Raw genomic sequence first — 25,547 nt, 5'->3', positions numbered from 1 at the left:
TGTTTGGGATATTTAGAGTCAGCCTTGGAATTATGCCACTGTACTCACCTTATAGCATACCATTGTCCTCCCTTGCCTGAAAAAGGCCACTTCACCAGGGTTCATTCAATTCATGTTGCAGATGAAATAACACGATTTTCAATAAGAGAAACGTCAGTGGACATGTATCTTGGCTGTATTCGCAATAAAGTGAGAAGAAATTCAAAAAGGGGCCAGCAACCCCGAGGCAGACATGGCATTTGTGGAAATGTGTGACTGCAACCCACCCCAGACCCGCAGCTTCCTGTGATGAAAAGGAACAGTTCCAGTAGTAATGACTCACTTGTCTAATAATATCGGCAACGCAGCTGCAGATTCATGGCGAAAATGACCCTGCTGAACAAGGCAAAGAGCAAACACAACAGAGCATAAACTTTACAGGTCCCTTTACATGCCTCTCTCTCTCTCTGCAATTCAGAGGGACCATATGAATTTAAACATGAATAATTCATGTATTTGTGATGGGATGAGGGAGAGGGGGTGGATGAAACCAGGTGTTTTAACATCTGCAGTCTGTTTATTAAACAAAAAACGAAAAAAAAAAAAAAAAAAAAAAAAACACAAACCCAGTTCTACTCATTAAGTATTAATCACAGGCGTGTCACGTCTCATCTTCATCATGGCCTGCACACCTCTGTGATTTCACCCCTATTCTCTGGCTCATTTCACCAATGAACAGGTACGCTTGTTTACACTCCGCTGACATGAGCAGAGCAGAGCAGAGAGAGAGAGAAAGAGAGAGAGAGTGCAAGCGTGAGCACAATTCAAACTGTTATGCCTGAGCCACTGAAACATGAAATGGGATCAGAAAATGAGAAGCATCACAAAAAAACAAATGGGATGAATAATAAATATTTTGACTAAGGTGACAAAAAATATTGTACGTACGAAATTGAAGTTCATGAGTTGCAACCAATGACTGTATATAGAGTGGTTGCAAAAAATAGCTGATGATGAATTATTTTGCTGGAATATTCATTTTTTTAAAAAAAAAAAAACCCACTGATACTGGATTTATTTAATGATGTTGAACATTTGAATTTCTTTTCACGTTTTTTTGACAAGCAGGTTTTAGGGGAAAAGAGACTTTGGATCAAGATGAGCAGTCCTGCTGCTCTATGCTGTACACATGACTTGTTCCCCCCGCCTTCCTTCTGCATGTATTACTCAAGTGTACCGACTGTAAGAAGTGAACCCTGTAGACGATTCCTTTTTTCTGCTTCATTTCCAGATTGTGAAAAGGATAAACAGTTTTTACACAACCACCCTCAGATGATTGTAGGCTGGGTGTTCAAGGAAAAAAAAAAAGACACAGGCCAAACCAGGTGTGCAACACACACACACACACACACACACACACACTTGTCCAAAGCTGACACATGCACGTTATTTGTGGTTGTCTGAGAATGTGAGGTCACGCTAGAGTTGGCTGGTGGTTAGGGGAAGTCCCAGGCAGTGTCTTCTGCTGATGGGTGTGGCTACAGCACACCTGTTGCTGACAGACAGTTCAACTTTACCAATCAGAGAGAACCTTGAATCAAGGACCCACCTATCCAGACATGACTCAAGGAAATCCAAACAGCTGAAACCAGACAGCTGTTAGTTAAAGGCTTTATCTAATTCTGTGCTTTAACATCAAAGACCTACTGGAACACACACACATACAAACACACACGTTTAGAAAATGTAAGCGTTTATTTATTATTAAAAAGATACATATGTTCTGCTTTATTATCAAAGAGCAACATACTGTGATAGCCGATTTAATATTCCTTACAACTCTCTGTACAATCAACATACATCCGGACACAACCCATTAACAGCAGAATTCCCTTATATTGCAAATTCTTTGCTACCATAACAACCCGTAACTCCTACCTAACCGCCATTCACCATGTAAACATTCAAATCGGTAGTGTTTATTAGTGCGGCGCTTGTAAGAAATCCGAGAACTGCATTTGACTAAGCTTTGTAAAAATTGACCTGGGACATAAAGAAGTACAGAAAACGAGGTTGAGCTGGTTGGTAAGGAGACGGCACTGGTGTGTCCTGATATAGGACTAGCCTGTGGCCCCAGAGAAAGGTCAAGCATGTGAGATCTGTGTTGTGAAGAAGCCCCCCACCCCCTCCCCAATCTGCAAGGTGTAAATTCACCTTCGACCTATGACATTCGACCTGGCAGGCCCCCGGGACTTCAGAAAAGAAGGAACACTGCTGCGCTGTCGACAGTTACCCACGTAAGAACTTATTAGACTTTGGTTAAGTACCACCACATTACTTTACTGTCCTCTCATCCATATACATGTTATACTACATACAAAAACAGTGCGCCGATCACTAAAGTGTGGAAGGAGAGACTCAGTCTTCAAGTGAACTATCGCTGCATTCTCCATGCATACGTGCCTGAGACCTACACCTCTATTAGAGGTCTAACCAAGCCCCCCTCCCCCCCCCCCCACCCAACACTGCTCTCAACATGTCCCCCATCCCATCCCATCCCATCCCATAATGTGCAGACAACCCCTCAAGTGCATCCTGGGAAGACATCAGTCTGCCAACAGATTGTCTGAAGCTGCCAGCCCGGGTGGATGAATAGCTTCTATTCATCATTATCTGCGACGGAGAGAGAGAGAGAAAAATAGAGGGAGGGAGAGGGGGAGAGGGAGAGAAGAAGAGAGAGATGGGAGAACAGAGAAGGAATGAAGAAGAGAGAGTATGAGAGTGGTAGAGAAAAGAGAGTGAGAGAGAATAAAAGAGTGCGAGAAAAAAAAAGAAGGAATCCCGTGTTAGAAGTCAGACTCTTGGAACCGTACTCAGAGCAGATACAGACTTTCAGAGAGAGAGAGAACTAAGATTAGATCTCCCCTCCCCAGCCTTGACTGGGAGACACTCGGAGCCATAATAAGGATTATCCCACCCCTGACTCGGGGTTCTGAGTCCACCCCTTGCCCTAGACGTCTGGCCCTCGACCAACTACACCCATCAACACCTTCACATAGCGGACCGAGCCTCCAGTGGTCTCTCCACACCATCTGAAAGCAATATTAACGCCGGGTACAGGACACAAAGGCATGGGGTTGAGGGCTGCTTGGGAGCCTTGGGGTGTGCTGATGTGTGTCGCTGTGTGTGTATGAGAACCTGACCCAGAGACGTTGTTCACACACTCACACAAGTCACAGGCAGGCTTCACTTGTGTCAGTAATATGGAAAGCATCCAGGTGGTTTGAAAGAGGTGTATGTGTGTGAGGTGTACCTGTGTGTGTGTGTGTGTGTGTAAATCACAGGTAAAGAGTAGAGCAATCTTCTGGCTGAAAACAGAGTATGAGGGACCAGACCCCCACCCAAAATAAATGAATATTTCACATATAGAAGTACATAAAGAAACTGGAAATACTCGTGCCTCACAACAGATGGTGTACACCGAAAAAACATTCTGATTCTGAAATGCTTTAGTTCTGTGGTGAGACCTTAACACGTGGATGTCGAGTATGCCAGTGTCATCTCCACTTCCAGGTGAACTCGTGTGTGATGCATGTTACCTTCTTGGTATGCTCCGTCAGCCATGACCAGGTGAAGGATCTTGGGATAGAGGTGCTGGTGTTCTGTTCCCAGGATGCTTTGCAACATGCTGGGGCCCATGTCTATGTTTTCATCCTCATCTTCGTGAATAGCCTGCAGGCAGCAAAAGAGCAGACATCAGATTACACTGACCATTTGCATCAGCAGAAGTAGAAAATAAATGATTATAATAACACATATCAATAAAATAGAAGATTTAGAATATGCACTGGCCATATGTGGAACATTAAACAGGTACCACATATGGGCATTACATCACAGGACGGACAAGCTCACCATATGGAGAAAAACAGGGTTGCTGCCCATTGGGAAAGCAGCAATTCCCTGACCACAGACCTGAACAGCTTGTCTCAGATAATTCATCAACTCTGTGTGTGTGTATGTGTGTGTGTGTGTGTGTGCGCAATCATGGAGGTAGATGCTCTAGATTATGAACACATAGCAGAAATCCTGCCACAGCCCAACGTTGACACATAGCCTACACACAGACATAAACACACACAGACAGACACACACACACACACTAGCCTAATACTTCTATCTAACATCTCCATTCCAGTAGTCTTCAGCTACAGGACAACCCAAATCTTACACCTGGCTCTAACATTCACACATCCCCAAAAGGCCCCAATGTGCTGAATCAGGGGGAATATAGTAGGCCAGAGTAAATGGCAATGTATTAGAGAGGGTTGGACAGCTTGCTGCAGCGTGCGTGTGTGTGTGTGTGTGTGTGTGTGTGTGTGTGTGTGTGTGTGGTTGATGGAGGTCACCCCACCTTGAGCTTGTTGTAGGCCCCAAAGCTTGCTGCAGCATCTGTGTGTGTACGTATCTGGTATGTGTGTGGTTGATGGAGGTCACCCCACCTTGATCTTGTCGTAGGCCCCCTGGCCCAAAACTTGCTGTTGTGTGTGTGTGTGTGTGTGTGTGTGTGTGTATGTGTGTGATTGATGGAGGTCACCCTAGTTTGACCTTGTTTTAGGCCCCCTGGCCCAAAGCTTGCTGCAGTGTGTGTGTGCGTGAGTGTGGTTGATGGAGGAGGCACTACCTTGATCTTGTTGTAGGCCTCGATGAAGCTCTCAAAGCCCATCTCCTGCTCCAGTTGGAAGCGCAACTCCTCCAGACGGCTGAAGATGCTGTCCTGAGGCTCCATGTCATCCACCTCATCCTCCCCACTGTCATCTAAGCACACACACACACACGCACCGACACACACACCCATGAGTCATTACACACTTCAAACATTGGCAAAAAACAGTAACCGCTTCCCCACTGTCGGACCAAAGCCGGCCAATTTAAGGCGTGTGAAGGTGAATCGCTTCCCCATAATCACTTATGGAGTGTAATCGTGCCTCCGTAGGACTTTGAAGCAGGTTGTTATTTGTTATTTCCATGTTATCTTGGACGTTAATATTCCACTGGGAAAAAGACAACAGCAGCAACTTTTGATACTATGCTTGAACTTCTCTCGCTTAATCTGGGTATGACGTTCACATCGAGGTGGTCTTGTGGGCAGGATTTAGGACCACACAGATGGGCTATCAGCCTGATAATGGGGAGGAAAATATATGTTTTGATTCTGGCAACGTGAAGCCTTGGCCATTATAATCTGTAGGCTGGAATATCGCCTTGTCTTGGCTCGATAGTGGGTTTGCGTCCGGTCATTCTCAGGGGTACACATTGGCATTTACAAACACACACACACACACACACACACACACACACACACACACACACACACTACACTAGGATGCTCAAACTACCAGAAGCACAGGCATTCTCTGCACATCTCATACATTCACATGCACGTGACAAATGAGCCATCTGTGATGCCATGGCAGGTCAACATCTGCATGCTGTGATGTGACTGGGCAACTCTGTGTAGCACCGTACCCGACTGCCACTCTTCATTCAGCTGGTCCTCGCTGCTGTGATGCTCTTCCTCCCCCTCCCCGACTCCGTTGGCGAGTGGCCCGGCAGGCTCTTCATCAGGGCTGCTGCTGCTGCTGCTGCTGCTGGAGGCGCCTTCCTCCTCTTCCTCGCCTGCCACCCCATTGAAACCTCCGTCCACACCATCATCTTCCTCAGGGCTTCGTTGCAGGCCAGGCTTCTCTGCAACCCCTCGCTCTTCCACCCCGTTATAGCAGTCTTCGTCCTCACCCGGACTACCGTTCGACATGTCCTCCACCTCATCCTCTTCATCCCCCCCCTCATCCTCCTCTTCCTCGCTGTTGGCGTCCTGCAGAAGTCTCTCCATGGAGGCACGCAGCTCCCGCAAGTCATCCTCCTCATCCTCATAGGCACTGGAACACACACACACACACACACACACACACACACACACACACACACGCACAAACACATACACGCACAGGAAATATCATCAGCAACCATGTATCTCTATATTTGAGTCTAATCACATCTGCATATGGCACGACCCCTCTAATCACTATGCTGAGGAGTAAATATGTCTGCAGACAGTAAACATGCTGGATGAATCATACTCCTCAGGTTCAGACGGCTCATCCCCTTTGCCATTTTCCTCCAGGTCCTCGATCTCCAAGTTGTTGTCAGGGGCAACGGGGCCGTTGCCTTCGGTGACGTCCGGGTCCGCGCTCTTGAAGAGCTTGCTGAGGTCCGGCAGCGAGCATGTCCGCAGCATCTGACCACGAAAAACACACCCATCATCAGACAAGCCATGTAAAGAACACCTCAAAAACATAAACACTTATTTTAGCTTTCAAAATGGCTGCAAAACACACATGCAAGTAATGAGATCATGTCTGGAAACAAACTGGAGACAATAGACCATGCAACATCAGACACATAAAAACAGAAACATATTTTTGGATTGCCAAGTGACTGTATAAAACAACATATATTTCAACATCATGTCTCGAAAAAAAAAAAAAATCTAAGTAAAGAGCTGTAAAGACCTGCATGGGAAAATTCCATCTGCATGTAATACCAAACAGATGTACCAAAAATGTTAAATAAGTAGCCAGATGCAAGCCGTCATGGTGCACTGAAGCCTTGTCTGACTTTGGCATGTGAAACATCAATCCCCAGATCACCCAAACACTCATTACTAAGATAGCTCATCAGAATACTATTCATCCGAGTCTGTGCATGGCAGGAGTATTTATGGTCCTTATCCATGGCAACAATTATCTCTGACCTTACAACAAGGACAGAGGGTAAAAGGCTGTCACAAAACGCCAAAGCACTTCTCTGGCCATAACTTTAGTTTTAACAGAGACAGACTGAGGGATACAGTGGAAATGGGAGCGAATACTAAATTCTGATCGTGTGTGTGTGTGTGTCGTAGGATTTGGAGGCTGACTGAGTCAGGATGTGCATGTGAAAGAATGAGACCAGAGACGGGTGGAAAAGGGAAAAACATGTGACGAACAGTCCAGTGGGGAGAGGAGGGAGTGTGTGTTACATACAGTATGTGGCAGGACAAGTGTGGGCGAGAGAAGCACTGATGCATATAAATGTGTGTGTGTGTGTGTTGTATGCATGGGAGTGCGAGTGTGTGAGTCTGTGTGTGTTGTATGCATGGGAGTGCGAGTGTAAGAGTGTGAGTGTGTGTGTGTGTGTGAGAAAGAGAAAGAGAGAAATGCCTTTGGAATGGCCTCTGGTATGGCGACACATCAAGGATGTGGAAAAATTGCATTAATAACGCTCCAGTCAGAGGAATCCAATGCACTGCAGACTATACAACACCCTCAGTCTATCCAACACACACAAATTCATCTACTTTCCTCCTACACACACACACACACATTCAACATTCACCCCCTCATACACACACACCATTCATCAACCCCCCCCCCCCCCCCCCCCCCCCCGCCACACACACACACACACACGTCTCTCTCTCCTTCATCACCACCCCTTCTTCTATTCCTAGTCCCACTTTCCTTGGCCCTGGTCTTCTACCGCTCCTCCTCCTCCTCCTCCTCCTCCTCTTCAGCCAGCACATGGTCTGGCGTTATTAAAGATGCAGGAGAAGGTACGAGTCCTTGCCATCCCGTCAGGCCGCGCTGGAGGTCATGTGATGGATGGCCCTGGCTGCACTCCATGTCCCCTCATTAATAAAGGGCTAAATGAGAGTGCTATAAATAAGCAGCACCCCGGACCCCCAGCACCCATCTGGGGTGACCATCTACCACCAGGGAGGGAGGGAGGGAGGGAAGGAGAGAGAGAGAGAGAGGGAAGGAGAGAGAGAGAGGGAAGGAGAGAGAGAGAGAGAGAGAAAGAAAGAAAGAAAGAAAGAAAGAAAGAAAGAAAGAAAGAAAGAGAGAGAGAGAGAGAGAGAGAGAGAGAGAGAGAGAAGGTCCTGTGGGGATGCCAGTCGAGATCTGCAAGGCACTGAAATGCCAGGAGAGCCGGCGTGTTCTAAAAGGTTATGTTCTTTTCCATCTCAGTGGCTGCACCAGTAGTTAGTGAACTGGAATTTTGCCGTGCCGCACAGGGGAGATTTTATTTCCTTTCTGAAGCCTTGTGGACACTGGTGTCTTTTGAGCTGACATTCAAGTAAAAGACCATGTCATGGTTCCAGCACCACTGCTGCTCAATTTTAAGTCGCTTCGGATAAAATTGTCTGCCAAATGACGAGCTGTAAGGTAATGGATAAAACAAATCAAAAACAAAATGATTCCTCTCAGGCCTAACCAACACATTTACCGCTATATCATTTAAAAATACTTCAAAGACCTTTTTGTATGTACCCCCACAGTGTTATCCACCATATGTGTTTGTCAACTATCTTTGAACAGTGACATGAAAAACCTCATCAAACTAATATCAGATAGCATCAGGGGAGCAAGAAACCGACTCACACATGGCTCCTCTCTCCATCGCTCTCTCTCTCTGTTCCAACAGCATCTTTCTGTTCTTTAACTGACAACTTGGTACCCTGGGAATCCAGAGTTCCCGCATTTGCTCAGCGAGAGACTCTGGCAATGAGTAATGATGCATGTAACTTTTGCCCCTTGCATCGCAGGGAACCAATCATATCTGTGTATCTGATATAGGCGGGCCAGAGGCGAGCTAAACAGATGACAGACGTAGTGTTATCCAATTGCATCGAAGTCCGGAATCAGTCAGTTAACATTGATCATATAGTGTTATCCAATTGCGTGCAGTGAGATTTTCAAATGCGTGCTTGGTGCTGCCCCTCGAGTTGGGCCATTACGTTATTCGTGGCCAGACCCTTAATCTTTCAGATTGGGTCTGGTCCTCCAGGCTAACAACTTGGAGGGCTAGTCCCTGACTTAGGGTTAACACTCCAATATCCATTCCACACTTCCACATCTATGATGGGAACATCTATGCTGTTCAACGAGGCCTTGGAGACTCATGTCCATGTTAAAGATATCTCAGATCAATTTCAGAGCCTACATATACTTCACTCTGTATCTTTTCTAGCAAACAAAGTGATTTCATATTCCACACTCTGCAACATCAGATGAAAAAAGGCACCTGATGCTCAAAGTAAAGAATTAATACACATCGGGGGAGTTGTGGTACAAGCGGCAGCAAAACTGACCACATATGGATCCAAGTGCCCACGGGGGCCCAGGTTTGATTATGACCCGTCGTCATTTCCCAATCACATCCTACATCACTCTTTCCCCCTTGCCTCCTCTCATACTTGACGGTCATATACACATAAAGGCAAAAGCCAAAACAATAAATATACTTTAAAAAATGAATTCACACACATCAGCACTAGCTTTAATAACCAATACCTACAAAATAGCCAACCAACATTATCACCTTACTGCAACACAACACTCATCAATGTAGCATCATCAATGCAACACTAGCAGGATCAGAGCATCAACCCCATCCTGTTTAAATATGTGTCCCTGGTGTGCCAGGCTTTGGGTTTCAACACAATTTCAGTAGCATGCTGGGAGCCAACTTAACTTTGCCAACTTAAAAAAAGCTTAACTCATGTCGCGCTGTTCGCCAGCAGCAGCATCCATCTTCTTTGTTTTCAAGTAGCAGGGAATTCACGCCGAACCGTCGCAACTATGTCATCATTATGTTAAGCCCGCCTACCGACTCCATACACAATGTGATTGGCCTGATCAAAGTTTAATTTTTCCAGCTCGCAAGCCAACGGAGAGTTGCTAGACTATCCTGGCTGCAAATTACATTTGCTACCGCTAGGGTATGTCTAGATTTCTAGGCTATGTCTTTCAAACTTTTTGATGATGAGGGAGGGGGGGGGGGGATGAACCCTCAAAGTTAGCACATTCATTCTGCTGACAGCAGAGAGATCAGACAGCTTGGGGTCCCCGGTAATGTGATTCTAATGATGATCATCATCATTATAGCAATACTCCATCTGCACAGTGGCATCCGTTTTAGGTTTACTTACGGACAAATAATTCAGGGCATGTGAGGCCTTTTGGAAGACAACGCTTATGGGGAACAACATTAATTCTGCTACATTACGAATATTTTTCTTTATTAAGGTGCTTACATAAAAATTCTCTACTGCGAAAACTGGAACAAAATTGCTAAAGGCATTAGAATGAGCTATTGCTGTGATCCATGTCTGAGCAAATGTGTCTTCTCCTGGTTCACTTGTAATACCGTCATGTCTGGATCCACAAGGCATCCAAACTGATAGTCACCCCTCCAATGTCGTCTCAATAAGAGTTTGGTATGGACTCTAACTCTATGACTGACAGATTAGGAAAAAAGCAAGGGATGTCAGCATGTGTCCGCACACACACACACACACACACATTTATACACATACGCACGCAGGCGCACATACATACACAATCACACATGACCGCACATACGCAGAGGAGTAGAGTGGTGGATGAAGATAATATCAGCAGCACATCGGCATCAGCCTTCCATAAACGTAATCATCTGCAGATGTGAACATTTCTCCCCATGTGTCTGGCCAATGAAGTCCTAGGGGAGCCTCAAACTTGATAAATGTGGAATATTTTACATGCAGTCCAAATTGAGTAAATGTCTAATAGTCCATCACAATACGAGGAAAATGTCCATTCTAGTACAGAGGAGAACTGTAAGGCCAGGTGTTCTCTTCAGTGATATGACAAAGATGTGTACATACATTAGCATCAGGCAAAATGGGTTTGAAAAATATCTGCAAAAATCCCATTACATATCGGCAAAACTCCAATATCTTTAGAGAAAAATGAGAGGAGAAGAGCCAACAGCTGGACCACAGGCCTGTGAGGTCAGGACCAAAACGTCAAGGCCGACCCAGCCCCCGCTGACCCTCCCCTTCTCACCTTGGGGTTGTTGGCATCGAAGAGGCCGGTGGAGAGGCCAATAAGAAGCGAGTCGTGGTGCTTGGAGCGCATGGGGGAGACGGAGCGCGAGCGGGACGCCAGCGAGGACGACGACTCCTCCATGGACGACTGTGCCGACATCATGGCCAGGGCCACGGTGCGCCGGTGAGCGGGGCTGCACAGCCTCAGGAAGAGAGGCTCCTCGCACGGAGGCACGCCTGCAGCAGAGAGAGAGAGAGAGAGAGAGAGAGAGAGTGACAGGATGAAATGCACTTACTTCTACACTGCAATGAGCACTCCCTTCAAGGACATCACTACCCTGAAGCATTCAACAAACATTCCAAATGTCAAAACTTTTAACACCTGCAGATTGGCAGCAAGCTTTGTGGCTTCAATCCACAATGTAAGAGCCAACATCCCCTAATTAGTAGCCTTCAATCCTCACCCCACAACTACATCCTTAGGCTATCTTGTCACTTTTAATTTACTTTGTTTTGTCTGTATGCATGTTCATAACCAACGTGTGTGTCTGTGTGCCTGTGTGTGTAAGACATTGTGTATGTTCACATAGATATTTGTTTACCATCATGCATGATATTCTATGTTTTTGCATTTTTTATATTTTGTTAAAACTCTATGCAGCTGTGTTCGACACAGTGGAAACCTTTTTGTCATGTCAATAAAGCTTATTGAATTGAACTGAATTGATAATGAGAGGATACAAGGGAAGAGAGAGAGACGGTGTGCGAGTGAACCTATGGGAGGGAGAGCAAGTCCGACAGAAGACCACTGAAGAAAGAGCAACGAGATGGAAGAGCAGAGAAAAGAAAGGGGGAGAATGATCTGTCATCACCAGAACCAAATTAAGAATAAGGTGTGTGTGTGTGTGTGTGTGTGTGTGAGTGTGTGTGTGTGTGTGTGTGTATATTCCAGTAATCCATCTCTGTCTACTACACACCTGCAGGCTCTGTTGGCTTCTCCTCACACTCTTTCTGTTCCCTCCTCTCTGTGTGTGGAGCCATTTTGCCCCCTGGTGGCCTAAAAGAGAACAACACAAACTCAGAAAAGTTCCAAACGATCTTCTTGCAAAACGGAAACAATATATTGCATTGATCATTGATTTCCAAAGAATTGTTGATCAATCGGCATGAGAAAATTACATACTTTTAAGAGAGATATACTGTTAGCACAGACCAGTACAAAATTCAAATTCACACAACTCTCTGCACCTTTTCTCATGCTACTCAGACGTGGGTTAAGCTCCAAATATCCTGCGCAGAAATCTCCTGATCTCTTTAAACTATGCTGGTCGTGAGAGAGAGAACTAAGAATAAGATGTATGGTGGCAGAGTTCCCACAAACCTGCTGTGTCATCACTATACAAAGCAGCAGATAGGTCTGGCATTAATCTACATTAGAGGCTGCTGGTTTGCCTTCAGCATATTATGATAGATCAGTTGCGCACTCCCTACTATTTGGTCCAAGTATTAGCGCAGTTTGCTGAGAGGACAACTTTTCAGTTTGATGAACTGAAGCTGCTTTTTACAATAAGCACTGTGTCCAAAGCAGAAGTCTGTACTATAAGCCCCTTCCAGGAAGGTCCCCTGGTACTGACCCAGCCGGCGAAGAATCTGGGCCCCAGGCTTGGAGCACCTCGGCCTGGGGATTTATGGCCCGCATGGGCTTCTCCTCCAGGACCAGTGACTCCAGTTGATCTGATATATAGCAGAGTAGGGGAATTGGGGAGAGAGAGAGAGAGAGAGAGAGAGAGAGAGAGAGAGAGAGAGAGAGAGAGAGAGAGTGAAAGAAAGACAGAAAGAAATAAAGTGTGTGTGTGTGTGAGAGTGAGAGAGAGAGAGGAGGAAGAGAATGCTCAGTGTCCCAGCAGAACTCCACCATAGTTTGACAAATAAGCAGGAAGTCAACAATGATCCCCAGCTGTGCATGCATCTGCATTAAATGAGCTAATGCAATGCATTTGAATAAATTGTTACCATGGCATGCAAGACACTTGCACAGATAGATAAGCCCATATCTATACTGTCTTACCATCCCCTACAATGTCTGTGGACTGGGGTAAGGGTACTAAAGTCTCCTCCGCTGAAAGTGGTGCTTCCTTTTCACCTTTGACCTCCAATGGGAATGGCACCTCAGTTTTTGGACCAGTGGCAGATGTGCTCGGCGGTATGTGTGGTGCTGGTTTGGTCACTTCCTGGGCAGCGGAAGGCCCGACTGTTGGTCTAAGGCTGTCTGCCGAATCAACCAGTAAGAGAATACAGAGAATCAAGTTCTAAATAAAAAAAACTGTTAGGGCATGATTGTGAAAAGAAACATTTTATTTTTCTAGACTTGAGAAACATGCAAATTCAAAGGTTAAAAGCCGGCAGGTATAACTTCCCTAGAAGGTTGCTGAACCCATTCTTGTTTTCTAGAAATAAGAATAAGTATGACCTAAAATGTGATCAGATCTTCATCTTCATAAGTTATAAAACTGTGATGAAGAAACACTGGTGGAATACTTATGCTCAGAAGTCTCTACACAAACATTCACAAATATTCCAGCATTAGCGTAATGTAGCTGGCTACACCTTCAATTGGCACTCCAGACTGAAAAAGTGTAAGGGCCGATTCACACCAGATGCGTGGCGTCTGCAAGATGGCTGCGATACCTGCGCTACTATCTCTGTGAGATGCGCTGCTAAAGCCGCACTGGAACACCAAGGGATCTAGAAAATAAGCTTGCTGGAAGCAGCCCCGTAAAAAGATACTATAGGTGGATACTATTTTTTGTCATTCCACTTAAACTATTCTGATTTAAATATTTGTGCTTTCTACTCCGATCAGGTGCTCTTAAGTGGTTTAGAATCTTTGATCGGAACAGCGGGCAATCCGATTTACCGTATACATGGCTGTTCAACCGGAATAAGAACGGAATAACCACCAGTTTCATTCCGATTAAAATTCAAATCAGATTGACAGTTTTATTCCGATCAAAACAATGGCTCAATCTATTCCAATTGAGCCATTATTCCAATTGGAATAAAAGACAGAAGCAGCTTTTGAGCAGCCCTGCATCAGAGACCTTCCTGGTGTGAACACACACACGCGACCACACCACATCAGTGACGGCAACCACACGCCACAGATCTGGTGTAAGTCGGCTCTAAGAGATAGAATAGTGACGCCTCTTGACTGACCAGTGACTGGCTTCTCGCAGATGCTGGCGCTGCCCAACAGCTGGGAGAGGGGCTGAAGGTCTGGCTCTTTCAGCACTTTCAGGACTGGAGCGTCTGGACTTTGCCCCCAGGCTTTCTTCGGGCCTACCACCCCCTGCCATGTCTCCAGACGGATCACCTCGCCTGCCGTTTGTTCTGTAGACACAGAAGAAAAAAAGTGTCACACACACATTTGAATGCTTTTGTTTGGATCTTAACACTGGGGAAGAATTACAGATCCAAACATTGATGGAAGCATGTTACAGATTTAGACAGGGCTGATCAAACACAGAATGTTAGACAGTACGCTAGTCATCCTTTCTGCACGGGTGGTTATGGGGAGAAATGGGGAGCATCATTGTCTCGAAATGGATAAACCAGAGTCGAGTTTTGTAAGTCTTTTTGTATTTGGCTTGCTTAGTCCACACAAAACAAGTTTGTGTACATGGCATGTCCAAGACTCCCAAACACAAGAACATTTGCAATGACAACCCAGGTTTGTATTGCTGTCAGCAAGTGGCTGACACACACACACACACACACACAATATATATCACACTGACTAACATTAACATTTAGCTATTTAGAACTTAACAGTGCAATACTGTGCAGAGATATACATCTTCATCAGTATGGGCACCCCATGTTAGCACCATGCTCAGTCAGTTCAACTTCAGGAACATGTGAGCAGATCTTATACAGTAGGAACTCCACATAGATATGATATTCCTTTTAGGTTATTCGTGTAGAGAACGGCTGACAGAGGGGAGTCAGTTTTATCCGGCGTGACAGACCTGGTGTGATGCTCGTCTCCTCCAAAGTCTGTTGGGCCACGGGGATAAGGGGAGGAGCCGCCATCTCCCACTTCCGCCTGTCACCAGCAGAGGGCAGTCTCTCATCAGGGGAAAGGGAGGCACACTGGGACGCTGAGCAAGAGAAAAAAACATTGTCATGACAAATTACATTTTAGGTGACAAAATCTGAGGCCTCTTACCATGTCAAAATAGAGACATGGTATCATAATGTGTCATTATCACAATGTTTGTAATTAGAGTCTGGACAAAAAGATCTTTCCTACTACCAAGCAGCTGTTGAATTCTACTTGAACTATCGCTTTTGGCCTGGCTACAGACACAGTATGTGCATGTGACATTCAGTGAGAGAGAAAAAGAGGGAAGTTGAACTTGAGTATGTGTTTGCATACGTAGGTGTGTATGTGTGTGTGTGTGTGTGTGTGTGTTTATTTAGTCTCACCAGGTGAGGTCAGGCAAGTCTCTTCTAACGTCTGCTGTGCCACAGGAAGGACAGGTGGTGCTCCCGCCTCCCACTTCTTGCGGTCGCCCCCGGAGACCGGCCTCTCCTCCTCCTCCACCACCGCCACCACTGGCTGGTTCTGCTGCGGCATGGCGGGGGGACCAGGCCCCTCCATCGTCACCATCGCTGGCGCCGCAGCTACCTCGCTCTTTCCCGACGGCTGGCACAGCGCCTTCAAGCTCTCGTTCAGTCGCCGCAGGATCTCCCTCTTCTCACTCTGTGGACATCACCACATGAGGACACTTAGGGCCCCAATTCAAATGACTGAGGAGCAAAGTCCCTCAATGAGCAAAGTGTCTCTTGCATGTTCAACTGGCAATTGTGTGGTGTGTGGGAGCGTAAAGGCTGATTCAGACTGGCTGCGTGGCACGTCTGTTGGGTGTCGGTTGCGTGGCGGCTGGCTGCGTGCCGTTTTCTATGTCTTTGCACACCGGAAACGTGTCTGAAAAACATCTTTTCACTTTCTGTTTTGAATGGAAACGCTTCCAACACGCTTGAGTGTCGCATGAAAAATAGGCGTCGATCCTATTTCTAGCATGCACGCATGTCACGCAGGTAGTGTGCAAGCTCTAACTTTTTCAAATGGATGCCGAGATAAAAACGGACAGGCCACGCAGCCAGTCTGAATCAACTAAGTGAGCAGTGTTTTGCACATGTTCAACTAGATATTTGTGTGTGGTGTGTGGGAGCTTTGAGCTGACCCACCAATGTTTGTGCTTAGGATCTTGCTCATGGTATTACAATTACGAAATAGATTTGTTTGCCTTGGATTTGTTTGCCTTGTTAAATTAAATAGGTTTGTTTGCCTCGTTAACATTAAATTAAATTAGCTTTAGTTAGACTTCAACTTTGCATGTTGGCAAATGTAAGAATAATATGGCATTAAAGTGGTGCAAAGAACAGACTCCACAATCATGTGAAATACTCCACCTGGACAGGTGCCTCCGTCTTGGGGGACTCTTCTTTCACTGGAGTGCTCTGGCCAGATGCCAACTGCAAGTGGATGAAACAAACAATTTAATACAGAAGTTTTGGCTTCTAAATCTATACATGGTATAAATGTACAGTACAGGCCAAAAGTTTGGACACACCTTCTCATTTCAATGAGTTTTCTTTATTTTCATGACTATTTACATTGTAGATTCTCACTGAAGGCATCAAAACTATGAATGAAGCCAAAGTTATTTGGCCCACAGATGAATATTATGAATATATGAAGTTATGGCTTGCTGAATATGGTATATGGCGCAGGAACTGCTTTAGCGCAAGGCAAACACGCATCGACCGACCCGATATGCTCTGCGTCTCCAACACTACAAAAATATTTTATCCCAAATGCCATCAGCATTCTTAACCAAACTTAGTAACAACATGCATACCTGGCTGAGCTGTACAGCTATATTTAAACTTATTTATTAAGTTTCTATAGGCTACGTTTCCCCTTTTTTGTACTGTACTTGTTTTAATTATATCAATGTGTCTGAGATGTTGTTTGTCCATCTGTCTGGTGAGCCAAACACAAATGTCTATGGTGTAGGCTAGCTAGCCTACATTAAAGATTAATTTTATTCTATTCTAATCCACCATGCGTAATGTAGGGATGGAGAATGCTTTTCAAGTAGGCTAGCCTATATTTAGGATTCAGCTGAAAAACTCTAGCCCTCTTGAAAAACTCATTTGGAAAAGAATAGATAGGCCATCATGTGATGTTGTGGTCTTATCGCCCTCTCACGGTGAATTGCAGGGATGAATATTACATGATTTTGTGCTTCTTTGTCAATCGGACCTTCGTCAAAATGAAACGCCATTGTGTGACAACTGTAAAAATAGCGGCCTGATTGAACATGCACTGAAATAACCGAACATAATTGAACATAACCTGAACAAAACCTACCCCCTACCAGGTTAAGTTTAGAGCCTATGTTACCATAGTTACTTACATAGCCTGATCATTTTTGAGGTTTCTGGAACTGAAATCCCCGGTTTACCGCTAACTCTGGGTTAACATACCCAGTTAAGCCAGTAAACCTGCTTTCTGGAATACCCCTCTGGTATACGCTATAGTCCCAAATCGCAAACAGTGGATTAGCTAGGGGCGGAAAGCTAAACGCTTCCCAAATAGCATTTTTTAACCAGAAATATTCTTCAAAACAGCACCATGAATAATAGATTAACCAAACGTGACGGTACAACGAATCCTTGCAATACTGGGTTAGAGGAGCTGGTAGGGGGACAGTTGGTAAGTGTTGGGACCCTGAGCAAGCTACTGACAAGGTTTGACGATCGAGGCTATTGTGTACAGTGCCAGCATCCTACAGACTAGGTTATCTCAGCTCTGGTCAAGAGGAACACATGGGGGCAGGACAGAGGTGTGTGATCGGTAGCCGGGACTGACCGCTCCGACATCCTTCAGCGCAGCCGTCATGGAGATGGCCGGGGCGGAGGGTTTGGGGGAGGGGGAGGCAGGGAGGGTGGGTGCCGGTTGGGGAGGGGCGTCAGGGAGAGGAGACGGAGCTACAGGAGAAGGGGCTCCGCCACCCATCTTCACCCCTCGAACAGCAAGCTGGGGAGAGAAAGGAAGAGGACAGGGGCAGTCATCTATGTCAAGGAGAGGAGAGGAGAGGAGAGGAGAGGAGAGGAGAGGAGAGGAGAGGAGAGGAGAGGAGAGGAGAGGAGAGGAGACAGAAGACAACAAGACAAAGGGGACAAAAGCAGAAAGCCAGAAGAGCCTCTTACATGGTCCTCCCAGGCTTTCTTCTCCCTCTCGTACGCTTCCCTCCTCTTTTTCTCCAGCTGTTCCTTCAACACTGCTGCCCGTGCGTTCGCCTGGGCCTGTCACACACACAAGCAGACCTCTTACTCAACCAGTCCTGATGACTACTGTATCTCCCACAAAAGTCACCAAAGCACTTGTTGAACGCAAACCTAAAATGCAAGTGCACTCTGATTTAAGTTTGTATACTGAAGGGCAAGTTCAGAATGTTCAAATTAAATACAATTTCACTATTTAAAACAACAATGCCCTTCATAGTATAATGGCGTGTTATCAGTTCTGCTCTGGCGTGCTCACCTTTAGCGCCTCGATCTTCTTTTTTCTTAGCTCTGCCTCCTCACTGGACTCATGACTGTCAGAGCCATCACTATCATACTGAGAAAAACATAAAGCAGAACATCGTCAACAAGTCGCCAAACCACTGTGATGTGAATGTTTTTTACTCTAGGTTTGATAAATATGACTTCAGTGACAAATGTGATTTTGCCTGTGAGGGGATGAGAGCTATGCCTGTGACTCTAAGGGAAAGGGATGTGACTTCAGTCCTCCAGCGTGTTGACCCCCGCAAGGCCCCTGGACCAGATGGCCTCCAGCGTGTTGACCCCCGCAAGGCCCCTGGACCAGATGGCCTCAAGGGAAGGGTACTGAAAGAGTGTGCCACTCAACTGGGTCCAATCTTCACCCAGCTATTCTAGCTGTTCCTCAGCACCAGTTTTGTTCCTCAGGCCTGGAAAATGGCGACCATTATCCCATTATCCCTCACCTCTTTATTATGCAAGTGCTTGGAGCGTCTAGTGTGCAGAGAACTAAAACTGCAAACATCTGAGCATGTGGACCCCATGCAGTTTGCTTATAACGCTGATCGAAGTGTGGAGGATGCCACTCTCACTCTTCAAAAAAAATTCACAGTCACCTAGACAAGGCCAAAACATTCACCTGTGTACTTTTTATGGACTTCTCCTCTGCATTCAATACTGTTCAGCCGCATCTTCTGCTGGGACGCCTAAGTGCCCTGAAGGTCAGCCATAGTCTCATTCTATGGATTAGGGAGTTTCTGAGGGAAAGGCCCCAGCGTGTCCGTATGAACAATACCATCTCTGACTGTCTTGTCCTAAACACCGGTGTCCCACAAGGGTGCGTCTTGTCCCCCCTTCTGTTCTCCATATATACCAATGAGGTCAATTACAACAACAATGACTCTATACATCTAATCAAATATGCAGATGACATGGCCCTTGTGGCCTGCCTACAGGATGCCAACAGCCCTTCCTACTTTCAACACATCAACCATCTTGTCACCTGGTTTGACAGCAGCTACCTTGATCTAAATGTCAGCAAGACCAAGGAACTGTGCTTTTGGAACAGAGGACCTAACTTCATGACCATCAACATGAAGGGGAAGGATGTGGAACAGGTCAGCAACTTTAAATATCTTGGGACAATTATAGATGAAGATCTCACATTCCAACCTAATGCAGACTGCATCTTTAAAAAGGCAAGACAGCGTCTCTCCCTCCTCAGGAAACTGCGAAGCTTCAACACCAGCAAGCACACCCTGACCATGGTGTACAGATCACTCACTGAGAGTGTTCTCACGTTCAACATCACCTCCTGGTATGGGAACCTCTCAGTGAAACATAGGAACAAGCTGGCTCAGGTGGTAAACCAAGCCAGCAAAATTACAGGAGAAAAGCAGTTACAACTCCACACTCTATACAGCCGTTCCATAACACAGGCCATCCAGGTCTTCAATGGCCCCACCCATCCCCTTCATCCATCCTTTCAGCTACTGCCATCTGGCAGAAGACTGATGGTCCCATTGGCCAGAAAAAAATGGGTACAAAAAGTCATTTGTTCCCTCTGCTGTGTCTATCCTGAACCAAGGCATACTAAAATAACTCCCCCCTCCACTTACTCATGCACCACCCAGTCAGGGTGATGATGAGAAGGATCAGCAACGAGAACTGCACTAGTATTTATTCATTTATATTTTTTAACTATTTATGTAACTACAATTTAACTTATATTGTCTGTTAAATACTACTAAAATAACTCTAAAAATAACTAAAAGAAATACTACTAAAATAACTCCCCCCTCCACTTACTCATGCACCACCCAGTCAGGGTGATGATGAGAAGGATCAGCAACGAGAACTGCACTAGTATTTATTCATTTATATTTTTTAACTATTTATGTAACTACAATTTAACTTATATTGTCTGTTGCTGTGTGTTTTTATGTCGCCAGAGTGCCAAAGATAAATTTCCAGTGTATGTACATTCAGTGGACAATAAAGTTTTTATCTATCTATCTATCTATCTGTGATGAAGCACGCCAACTTTTACTACCCCAACCCCAGCTGTGGCGCAACTAGCTGGGGCACCGTACGCCGGCGACCCGGGTTCGATTCCCGCCCCGTGGTCCTTTCCAGATCCCACCCCGACTCTCTCTCCCACTCACTTCCTGTCGTTCTCCACTGTCCTATCTGATTAAAGGCATAAAAAGCCCAAAAAATAAATGAAAAGTAAAACTTTTACTACCCCAGAGTTAGATAAGAGGATACATAACCTTTTCTTCACTGTGCGTGCAATAACCCAGTCTGACACCATTAGCCTAGCTTAGCATAATTCACTGGAAGTGGGTTACACCACTTATTTTCAGCTACAGGCTAACTGGTCTAACTCACTTCCAGTGAATGCTAGCAAAAAGTTGTCGTGTCACTGTGACTACATACTGTACATGTAAGCTACGAAATTTACAAGAGGATTTGCATGAGTGTTCATGGAAGATCTCCTTAGGCAAAGCTCAAGGCAGGTTAACCCTCAGAACTGCCGCTGTGTCTGAAAAAGAAGGGGGTGTCCCGACCAGCCATACCTTCTCTCCTCTCAAACGGGCTTTAATCTGCTGCCGCTCGTTGAAGTTCTGCAGCCTGATCTGCCTCAGCCGCGACAGGTACTCCTTCAAAACAAAACAAAAAAAGAAAAGAGGAGCAAAAAGAGAATATTTAGCACAGCAGACAGGCTGAGCAACAGAATAAAAAGCTTATAGCAACTGAAGGAGGGGGCAGCCAGTCACAGGTGGTGCAGGAGATGCGGACACACTGGAGGGGGGTGATCTGAAAGCGCCTGGATGAGAAATCAAAGGGACGGCAGCAACAGAGTGGAGCACCAAAGTAAAACCAACTGAATGGTGGGACCCAGATGCTGCTTTGTGGCATTCGGCTGTCAGAAACATGTCAGCTTGAAGAGCAACAGGGAGAACATAAAGAGACAAGACAACCTGTCTGGGAAGTAAAAAAAATAAATGATCCAACCGGTTAGTCACACGCACACACACAGTCACAGTCACAGTCACACGCACACACACACAGTGTCATATTGATAGAATACACACATATACAGACTCTAACTTCTCATGCAAAGTAAAGAGATTGTGCACCAATGTGACAAATTGTGGGCAACGTTACAAGGGAGTGCCACATGCGGAAACATACACAAAATAAATGGCAACAATAGCAACAACGCAAGTCAGGCGATGGGGATGGTGGTTCCGCGTGTGGTAGTGATGTAATGGAGGGGAATGGGGGGCGTGGAGGAACGGGTGGGTTGGGGAGCGTCCGTAGCCAGGCTCCTACCTCCTCCTCCTTGTTGACCCTGGGTCTCCTGCACCGCATGGTGCCGGGCCGGCTCCCATAGATGGCCGGCAGGTTGTGCCGCGTTCCCTGTGCACCGTTTCAAGCCAACCAAATGTTTCAGACGAACGGTAAGCAATTGGACCAACCATCAACAACCACATCACACAAACTGTAACTGAGATGAACCTCAACGTGGACTCGGTTGTGAAGACACGTTTACTTTTATATCAAGAAGATTAAAGCTCACTCTACAGTAGATGTGGGCAACCACTACAGACCTACATACAGTCGACATCCTCATCAATTTACTGTGGCAAGCTCAACCATCTCTCAGAGTCAGACTAATGTCAGTACACGAGCATTGCTTGCATATCAACACCATGACATTTCCACAACCATTTTTGATACATAACCTGACACACCTCATTTTCCAAGAGTGTTGGGGGCGGAAAAGCTCAAAGCCAATACAATTAAATCACTGCCGCAGCCATTCCTATCAGCCAGACTGCAGCGCTCCTACTGAAGGCCTCCGCACATAGGCGCCGACATAAGTGTGGCGTACTCCGCTTTCAATGTTCGATTAAAACATTAGATTCCTTTGTTTTCAAACAACCCCCGCACACCAGCGTCAAGCTATGCTGCCACTACCGTCGATTTAGTTCTACTTTTGTCGGCGCCACTCAATAAAATCCATTGTTGATTGTCAAATCGATTTATGCTTGTCGATTCAAAATGCGTCGTCGCTGATGTGCGTGGCAATTGTCAGCACACACATGTTGGCATCTATATGCAGAGCTTAACAGGTGTAGGGAGGAGAGGAGAGATGACGAGCACCTACCAGCTGTCCTTCAGCCCGCACTTTATTCAGCATGGCCTCCCGCTTCCGCTGCAGGAACTCCTCCACCTGGAACGCCCGCTCTGCCCCCACATGACCTCGCAGCCTGGGGAGAAGCGGGAAGAGTTGGGTCATTATATGTGCTGAGCCATCATAGACCAGAAAGCTGACAAAGATACGAATTATATATACTGAGCCATCATAGACTGGAAAGCTGATGAAGATAAAAATGATACATGCTGCTGAGCCATCATAGACTGGAAGCTGATAAAGATAAAAACATATATTATACACTGAGCCATCATTTAAGATAAATATATAGAAGATATTTAAGACTATCATATTTGCGTTTGTGTTTGAAATTTCTTTGTTCTGATCAGCTTTCCAGTCTAGATATTTTTGGTTACCTGTAATAACTACCTGACCTGTATGCATGGGCGTTTTTTGATAACTGATTAACCTGTTGTCATGGGCATTTATGAACATTTAAGTGAATGACCTGTTAGCATGGGCATTTCTTGAGACCTGTTCCAGTCTCCTCAGCTCCATCTTCACGGCATCTCTCTCGGGTGGACCAGAGGGGCCAACATGGCCGTTTGGAACCACTGGGGTGGCAGCACCCAACGGCCCCCTGACACACGGAGATGTGTATGTGATTAATGCCCTCCTTACACTCAAAGACTTTGCAGATTTGGAAAAGATTTTTGAAAGACTACACTGTAGTCTCAGACCCTCTCACATCTAAAGACAAGTCATAGAGTTGATTTTGCAACGACTAGGGATCTTGCAAGGTCACTATTTACAAGACTGCAACTAGATTCCTTTAAATTATTTCCCATCGTGCACTAGATATCAACAGGAACTCAAACGATAGCCTACTCATATTTTCGTGTTTCTGCAGCATTGTTTCATGTGTGGCATCCCTAACCGATATAGAGTTGTTCTGACACGTGGAATGGCCGACTAACAATTTATAAGAAACAAAATAACAAATAATATACAGCTGTCACCTGTCGCCTACTTTGCCCCTTCCTGTTTGGTGTTGGAGAGAGGTCACTATTGGGTTTATATTATTCACGTCACTATTTGCAAGAGCCACGACCACTAAAAGACTTGCGATAATATCAAACATGTTGTCTTAATCCCAAGACCACAAAAAGATTGACTTGGACTGACTTAAAACTGCTAAGATTGGCCCTTTACAATAAATTATCTAGTTGACGGGAGAGCGCCACAACTCCAATATAACTCCCATGATTTCTGTCCGACTTTGGAAATGTTGTCACCGACTGTGAAATCGCACAAAAAACGTACAATGTTAGGCCGGCATACGACGTCAAAATCCCTCAATCGGGGAAATTTCAAAACACACCCTTTCTGTTCAAATCCAAGAAATCCATCACAACACCCATCAACCTAAAAAATAATAATAATAATAATAATAATAATAATAATAATAATAATAATAATGTTAAAGAATGTAATATAGTTAATACATACTAACTATAATTATATATAATAATCCTGTAACTCCCTTTGGACAAAAGTATACAAAATACCATAATCATAATCTTCTAAAAAACATTCCACTTGGTTACATAATAATGGTGCAGTGAGTGGGTCTTGTCCACCCCAGTCATCCCAGTGGCAACATAACTGACCTGCCAGGTACGTCTCCTGCAGCCTTGGCCTCCTCTTGAGGCTTGGCGAGCTGGTCCAGAGCAGACAGAAAGTGGTCATATCTGTTTGCAGGCTGAGCAGGAGCGTGACTTGGGGCGTGGGCAGGAGCGCCGGCCATCATGCCCCCACCGCCGTAAAACTGCCAATATGGGTAAGAAGAAAAGCAGTTAGAGTAGTGAGCAAGGGAAGAGTGAAAGCCCGTCCACACAGTCAACAACTAACAATAACCGTAAACACTACCGCTACCGTTTTAAGTTATCGGCCTCACTCACAAGAACGATAACATCAACAATAAGAACGACGATAACAATGATGACAAAGGCATGAGGAGCGGTATCATTGGGCACCACTTTCAGATTTTGTGAACGATAGAAACTCTGATAGTCAATCAGAATCCACTGAATTAATTCAAGGCCACATTAAAGGATAACTCAGGTATTTAGCACTTTGAGTCCCTTTTCAGGTTTGTTTCGGATGAACTAGAGTGGTGGACACTGACATTTTGACAATGGGTCCTGTCTCGACTTTCTGACTCGTTTTGAATTGCCTTTAACTGGCTGGTTATGGGCATGCACAAACATGTCCTTACCCTTAACGTTTGTTTTCAAAACTGTGCAGCTCATCGAGTGGTTAGTGGTGGTGTTCGTTGATTATTAAAATAAATATATCAGATGATGTCAATCCGTGTTATTTACTATTGTGGAACTATTTCAGATACCTCACAACCCTGTATAAACTTCCGCTCAATATTTGAGTCTGAAGCATAGACAGTAAAAGAAGGTCTCGCAGGGAAAGACTACAACCAGAGACTTTCTAATGTGGAGACACAGCACTCAAAAAATCCTTCACAGAAATGCATGGGGTTAGTTTGTAACGCCAATATAGCCGTTTCTACACATTTCCCACCCCTTCCTCGGCAAAACATCGACATGTGAATACATTGAGCCAATCATGTGGTGTGATGTGAATACATTGAGCCAATCATATGGTGTGTTGTGAAGACATTGTGCCAATCATGTGTTGTCAACTCGCCACTGGAGCAAGGTTGGTGTCGTGAAGCCTTGCGCACGCGCATTTCTGCCGAATAGGATGCCCGATGAGTGCCCAAAAATCTTGCAATATGGCCGCCGAGTGGAGGGACTTGCCTAAAAGGACTTTGCTACAAACGTAGACAGACCCCCTTTC

The 25,547-nt window shown here is 45.4% G+C and overlaps 1 protein-coding gene across 3 annotated transcripts in view; it reads right to left on the bottom strand.

Annotated features, from left to right (window-relative positions):
- Positions 1-1,721: 1,721 nt before the first annotated feature.
- The window catches only part of nek1 (NIMA-related kinase 1), a 33,858-nt gene continuing 10,032 nt past the window's right edge, over positions 1,722-25,547 (bottom strand). For 2 of the 3 annotated variants that reach the window (XM_042056297.1, XM_042056298.1), the window contains 21 exons: positions 24,344-24,501; positions 23,182-23,313; positions 22,686-22,788; positions 21,848-21,934; positions 21,088-21,171; positions 18,510-18,587; positions 18,176-18,271; positions 17,835-18,002; positions 16,370-16,432; positions 15,380-15,656; positions 14,920-15,051; positions 14,108-14,281; positions 12,960-13,160; positions 12,526-12,625; positions 11,869-11,948; positions 10,911-11,128; positions 6,120-6,277; positions 5,509-5,918; positions 4,664-4,797; positions 3,579-3,711; positions 1,722-2,652 (listed from right to left, as the gene is read on the bottom strand). In XM_042056297.1, the coding sequence (XP_041912231.1) occupies positions 2,639-2,652; positions 3,579-3,711; positions 4,664-4,797; positions 5,509-5,918; positions 6,120-6,277; positions 10,911-11,128; positions 11,869-11,948; positions 12,526-12,625; positions 12,960-13,160; positions 14,108-14,281; positions 14,920-15,051; positions 15,380-15,656; positions 16,370-16,432; positions 17,835-18,002; positions 18,176-18,271; positions 18,510-18,587; positions 21,088-21,171; positions 21,848-21,934; positions 22,686-22,788; positions 23,182-23,313; positions 24,344-24,501 (3,000 nt within the window). In that variant the 3' untranslated portion in view covers positions 1,722-2,638. The remainder of the gene's footprint in view (positions 2,653-3,578; positions 3,712-4,663; positions 4,798-5,508; positions 5,919-6,119; positions 6,278-10,910; positions 11,129-11,868; positions 11,949-12,525; positions 12,626-12,959; positions 13,161-14,107; positions 14,282-14,919; positions 15,052-15,379; positions 15,657-16,369; positions 16,433-17,834; positions 18,003-18,175; positions 18,272-18,509; positions 18,588-21,087; positions 21,172-21,847; positions 21,935-22,685; positions 22,789-23,181; positions 23,314-24,343; positions 24,502-25,547) is intronic. The other variant, XM_042056300.1, reaches the window with a different exon arrangement.

Source organism: Alosa sapidissima, chromosome 12 (assembly GCF_018492685.1).
Source record: "Alosa sapidissima isolate fAloSap1 chromosome 12, fAloSap1.pri, whole genome shotgun sequence".
NCBI lineage: Eukaryota > Metazoa > Chordata > Actinopteri > Clupeiformes > Clupeidae > Alosa > Alosa sapidissima.
Note: the sequence above shows the minus strand (reverse complement) of the source record. Positions and strands in the feature narration are given on the sequence as shown.